This window comes from Cyprinodon variegatus, unplaced genomic scaffold, assembly GCF_000732505.1.
Source record: "Cyprinodon variegatus isolate N-32 unplaced genomic scaffold, C_variegatus-1.0 Scaffold886, whole genome shotgun sequence".
NCBI classification, from domain to species: Eukaryota; Metazoa; Chordata; class Actinopteri; order Cyprinodontiformes; family Cyprinodontidae; genus Cyprinodon; species Cyprinodon variegatus.
Window position 1 is genome coordinate 178761 of NW_015151339.1, and position 6132 is coordinate 184892.

The window sequence follows — 6132 nt, forward strand, 5'->3', positions numbered from 1 at the left end:
GATCCGCATTTGTCTGCTTCTGTGCGCATTCGGCGGATGCGCTGTGTGACTTCATTCAAATGACACCGTTTCAACCCACCTCCAGCCCCTCCTCCACCATCGTAGCTAAAGCTTCATCAGAGCGTCATTCCTCCTAGACTCTTACTGCGTTCCCTGTCTCATCTTAACTGGTCCGGCAGAAGACCGCCATGTTGAGCCTGGTTCTGCCAGAGGTTTCTTCCCAACGGGGAATTTTTCCTCTCTACTGTCGCTTCATGCTTGCTCATCATGGACAGGTTTTCTTAACCTGTGTTATCCAACTGGACTTCCATCTTCCAGGTCCCTGAGTGAAGCTCTAGTATCAGCTCACCCAGTCCACTGGATCTCCCCTTAAAGCTCTGCATACAATCTCACTAACCAGCAGTCTACAGACTGACCAACTTCATCTATCTCCACTCCACCACCTGTTTCATCCCTGGGGGGGAAACAGCCTTGTTCTTTACTCCTATCCATGCATATTTATCAAAATTAAGCGCTTGGTTTCCTGCCGAGGTCTGGGAGTAATTGTATCAATAAATTTCTCCTAATTGTCTTTTCTCTTCATGTGAGTTTTTCAGATTGAAATAGCTTCTCCATTATTATTTTACTATTTATTATATTATTTTTTTAGGGTTGTGACACCATATTGGATCATGCAAATCTCTAATTTTCCTTTACAAAGCCTCAGAAGGGCAATATAAAAGTGCAAAAAGTAAACCTGTACGTTTGATAAAGTGTTTTTACAGTGTTTTTGTTCTTGGCATTCTTTTAATTTACCATTGTGATCACCTAGTATAGGTTTGATTGGTTTTTGGTATACGTCTGGTGGGAAAAACTCGTATGCACATATGCACATGTAAATAAAGTACATTTATTTGCCGTCCCTTGAATGTATTATTTGACTTTGCTTTATGATACAAAAAGAGCATTTAGAAAAAATAAGAGTGTGTTAACCTCTGAACAATTCTATATCTTCAAAAGAAAATACAGAATAAATCCACATCAGCTGGTGTCTAGCTCCAACTGTTTATAGGCGAGAGGCGAGGCACCCTGGACAGGTTGCCAGTACATCACAGGGCAACACAGAGACAAACAGGACAAACTACCATTCACACACACACACACACCTAAGTAGAATTTAGAGAAGCCAATTAACCTAACAGTCATGTTTTTGGACTTTGGTTAAGAACTAAGGGGAGAGAGAGATAGATACAGGAAAGAGTGCATGAAGAGGAAAAAAACAAAACAGCAAAAATAAACACAGAAGATATGCAGTAACTCCTACAAGTCTACTTCCATACCTGTATGAGATGAGAGGAGCAGAGAACATAACAGCAAAAAGGAGACTACAGACAACCAAAGTAAGCATAAAAAAACCCTGCATGAGACCCAGGGGCCTGAGGCCCGAAGCCGGACTGCCCCCTAGTGGGGACCCCACAGTGCCAGCAGGCCTTGGCCCAGCAGCCACCAGGACTGAGACAGCAGCCACTGTAGTATCCACAATAATGATCATATTTAACCAACTCTTTGAGAGGAAAAAACTCATTAAAAAAAAAGAAATAAAAAATAAAATAAAATACATAAATAGATAAAACCCCATCTTTACAGTAATCAAAATATCATCACAACGTACCATCCCAACACAACATGAAAACAGGTTTAACACAAGTGTCAGAAGGAGCTGCATTAAAGACACCAGACAAATCTAAATTAGCTACTAACTGAGCACATTCATTTTGCAGTAATAAAAAACATGTTTAAAAAAAAAAATTATAATAAATTCTTACTTCAACATGATAAATAAATGGAAGCTTAAGGAGGAATTCAAGATTATTTATTGTTGCAGAACATAATGAAAGCTCATATCATGTCAACTCAGTAGGTAACATACAACATAATCAGCATAAAATCAAAGAAAAAGTATAAGATAAAAAAAAACATTCAAATTAACGTATATTACTTTAACTGTCCTAAATACACTTCTTCTTCTGTAAAGTTAGGCAAATTTTATTTTCTGTCCAAAAACAGGCTAATTTTCACCAGCCTCCCAGTAATCATTGCATTAAAAAAGGTAAGAATTACAATAAGGCAACTATTACAGAATAATGTAATTGATTTGTACTCATTTTCTATTCAACAGAATTAAATTCAGTTTATCATACAGCCCCAATTCACACCACGTCGTCTCATCTTTATAGAGACGATTCAACCAGATCATACAGTCAGATGGATTCAAAGTTTTCAATCTAAGGAAAACCAGTTGATTGCATCGACTCATTAACTCATCCCTCACACCAAGTTTGCATGTGATATTTATTTTCTATGGCCTAAAGGTTGGTTATACGGCAGTGTGTCGCAGTTAGCTTGTCACAGGTATGACGCAAATATTTCTGATTTATGCCCAATATTAAAGCGTGGTCTGCGCCATGTTATTCCACGCCACAATGCAACAGGGGCAATCACCAACTAGCTGTGGGTCTAGATACGACCGAGGCAGTGAGGAAGTAGGGGCGAGTTTGTGCAACAACGGAGGGACATGAGGGCGAAAAAGAGTTAGAAAAAAGGTACCTAGCACCTCGCTCTTCTAGCTGGTCTAACTTCACGAGTCGTTTTCCACAAAGGCGGTCAGCCATTAAGGTAACAAACAGGAAATCCGCATAGTGTACAGCGGATGTAGATTTGACCAATCAGAGGCCTCCTGTCTGCGGTCACCTACAATTTTGGAGAATGTCTTCACCAGAATGTCTGCAGAATGGAGGGGTGCATATCAGCGTAAACTGCGACACACAAGCAGATGACCTGGTTGCTGAGCATAAACCAGCCTTTAACGTGGTACGACACAGAGTCGGTAAGGTTTGGGTGCGCGTGTTCCTCCCATCGTGAACTCCAGACTGGGCTGCTCTCCTGCAGGATACGACAGCTTAAACCTCTGAAGGAGGCAGGTGAAGAAGAGGAACAACTCCATCCTGGCTAGCTGCTCTCCGAGACACACTCGCTTACCTAAAAGTACACCATTCAACATACTGTTATATTTTGCTACAATGATACTTTGTAAAGAAAGATGGTAGTAGCCATTAGGAGGCCTGTATGAACATTTCTATTTCAAAACAGAATCAGGTTCACTTGAGCATAAAAAGATCAATTTTGAGGATTATCTGCAAAATATATCCTCAAAGTCACAATTTCAAAAATCAAATTAAAAAAGCTAAATTTAAGAATTGTGATTAAAAAGTCACAAAAACATAATTTGCTGATAAAAGTTCAAATATTCAGACTTAAAAATAAAATGTTTAATGTCTTCAAGAAAAGAGCGCAGTTACATAAAATATTGCTACCATCTATGCTTCATTGAAGGATTGGTCAACAATCATTACAAATTTAGCATAACCTTTTTACCTGAAAAAGTAGTTGGAGTTTTTTTTTTTTTACATTTTAAATTTAGATTTATGTCAGTGTTTAACTTTATTAGTACTTTCTACACAGTTTTTTAATTATAAAAAAATGGCTTAAAATAAAAACAGTTTTAACTGTAGCTCTTAAGTTTTGTTTTTAGTTTAGTCTTTAGTTTATATATATATATATATATATATTTTAATTACATTCTATAAATTAGAAATTAGATAGAAAAAGCAAATATCTTATTGTATACTGAAAAAAAAGCCTGACACAAACTGCTTCAGGTGACAATTGCAGCCACACATAATCCTCAAAAATGCTAACCCTAATGTGCTAAAACTTTGACTAAATATAAGCTTCCTTTAACATAGTTATTATACTTTATTTTACATTTTGAGAATTTAACTGTTTTGATTGTTAATTTTTGTTCTGTTAAAAAATCACTTTGTTGCACTATTTCAGGCTTGCTGGTGTTTTCTTTCCAACACCTAAAGTCTCCTTCTCTCTTTTTATAATTTCTGTATATAAGTAGCTATAATTAGGAGAAAAAAAAATCTATCTTTTTTTGTCATTTCAAAAATGATCAGTATACCAGCTTAGGTCTTACTTTGCTCAAAGCCTAATCATATAACATGCTTTTACAATTAAATTTAGCACACAGTAAAATCAAATGTGTTAAATTTCCAGTGTTGGTGTTTTATGTTAATTCAACTATACTTCACTATAGCTCTGGTGAATTTCAATGGTGAAGTCCTCTGGAAATCTTCAATAATTGATGTTGATTGCAGATGTGTCTAGTACAGTGGTCACCAACCTTTTAACAGTTGAGGGCTAATTCAGGGGCACTGAGTCACAGGAAGGGATACCAATACTGACCTATGAATTGCAAGGGTCAACGTTCACCTAAACTTCATACATTATAAACATATCTTTATCGTTTCTTTAAATTTCTAATTTTCTTTTAGACATTTTCATTTTGAAATCTCTATAAATGCTTAAATGCCATATATGATTAAATGATGAAATGATCTATAACTGATTAAAAAAAGAGGAGCAACAGAATACAATGGAATTTCAAATGTAGCTCACTGTTGAGTTGTTCTATTTTCAGAAGACTCTAAGGGCACTCCTTGTGGTCCTTGAGGGCCCCTTGGTGCCCCCGGGCACCATGTTGGTGACCCCTGGTCTAGTAGTTCCCATTGATTTTGCTTGTAAAGCGGGGAGAATGGCGCTAGGCTTACCGCACTGTGACGTTACTGCCGGAAGATGGCAGCAGGGAGGGGCTACTATATTTAGGCAAAATGGACGCTCCCAGAATCAGTGGTCGCAACAAAAATGATTTCACTGATTAACGCTAAATTAATTAAAACACTGCAAATGTATTAGTTTTAGGTATAAATAATGATCCACTAATTATTCCTTGCTGCCTGGACTTCTCCTTTAAGAGTCCAACTGAATGCAAGCAAACATGCAAACTTTTAAAGGAACCTGAAAATGAGACTGACCTGTAGAAAAAGGCAGGAAGGCGTCCCTCTTCCTAAATTTACCATCCTGATCCAGAAAGTGTTGAGGATTAAAGGAATGTGGGGTCTCCCATTGCGACTCATCGTGGAGGACAGAGTTCAGTGCAGCCAAAACCATGGTTCCCTAAAAACAAGACAAACAGAAAATAAATGGCTTTCACTCTAACTTGATCTGTGTTCATGAGCACAGATACACATAAGCAGGCCAGCAGACATCTTTTAGCCTGGACAAAACATTTCAAAATGGGTCCCTATCCGTGACATTCATATTTTGTTAACCCAAGTTTATATTGGAGCTCAAAATATTAACTTCAAAAACTTTCTTGAGCATTTCGGCATTTCACAGCAGGATGTTTGTCCCATCATGGTCGTTAACCTCCAGCCTGGACCTCTAGGTGCTGCAGTGGATGCACCTCATGCATCCTGACCAAATTAGAAACAACGCAGCCTCTTTCCACAAGCGTGTTTTATAAAAAAAAAAAGAAAAAAAAAAAGAGAAATGTTCTTATTTATTAGGTGTGTTTCCTTATATACAGTGAAGTTCTTTAAAAAATGCATTTAGATTATACAGTAGAAATACTGTGGATAGATTATTATGGTTGATTGGATAAAACTGTGGGTGAATCATATAGAATTGATTTAAGCAGGCAGAGTTAATGCTGCTGCAGTTAAAAAATCACCAAACAACCCAAAATAAATAAATCTGTTAGGACCGGTTTATAGTTTTGGATCAGGGCCTGCTCAGTAATAATCATGAGAAATGCAAATAATTTACTACCTCATAAACACTTTATATCAATACCATATCTATAATTTTCCCAACCGATATTAGACAGACCAACAAATAGCGATAGAAGATTTATTCATGCAGGTCACAGCACTGCAAAAATGACGTATAAATAAGTTAAAATGTCTTAAATTAAGTGTATTTACCAATGCAATGAGGACCTTTACTCTTAAAATAAGGTAATTAGATAACATACACTTGAAACAAGACAATAAAATTGTTTTTTTCTTATTCTAAATGTAAATTATCTTGTTCCACTGGCAAAGTGTCTGCCTTACCTTCTAAATTCAAGAAAAAATGACTTATCTAGATTTTGATCTTTTCCAGTGAGAGTGCATCTTCTGCACTGATGCTAATATTGCTAACAACCTGCGCCAACTGCTAAAACCCCATGGGAATAGTTTCCTC

The 6132-nt window shown here is 37.0% G+C and overlaps 1 protein-coding gene across 1 annotated transcript in view; it reads right to left on the reverse strand.

Annotated features, from left to right (window-relative positions):
- Positions 1 to 2515: 2515 nt before the first annotated feature.
- The window catches only part of LOC107099581 (cytochrome P450 2J2-like), a 9926-nt gene continuing 6309 nt past the window's right edge, over positions 2516 to 6132 (reverse strand). The window contains exons 4-5 of the mRNA XM_015397768.1: positions 4920 to 5061; positions 2516 to 3018 (exon numbers count right to left, since the gene is read on the reverse strand). Of these exons, the coding sequence (XP_015253254.1) occupies positions 2843 to 3018; positions 4920 to 5061 (318 nt within the window). The 3' untranslated portion in view covers positions 2516 to 2842. The remainder of the gene's footprint in view (positions 3019 to 4919; positions 5062 to 6132) is intronic.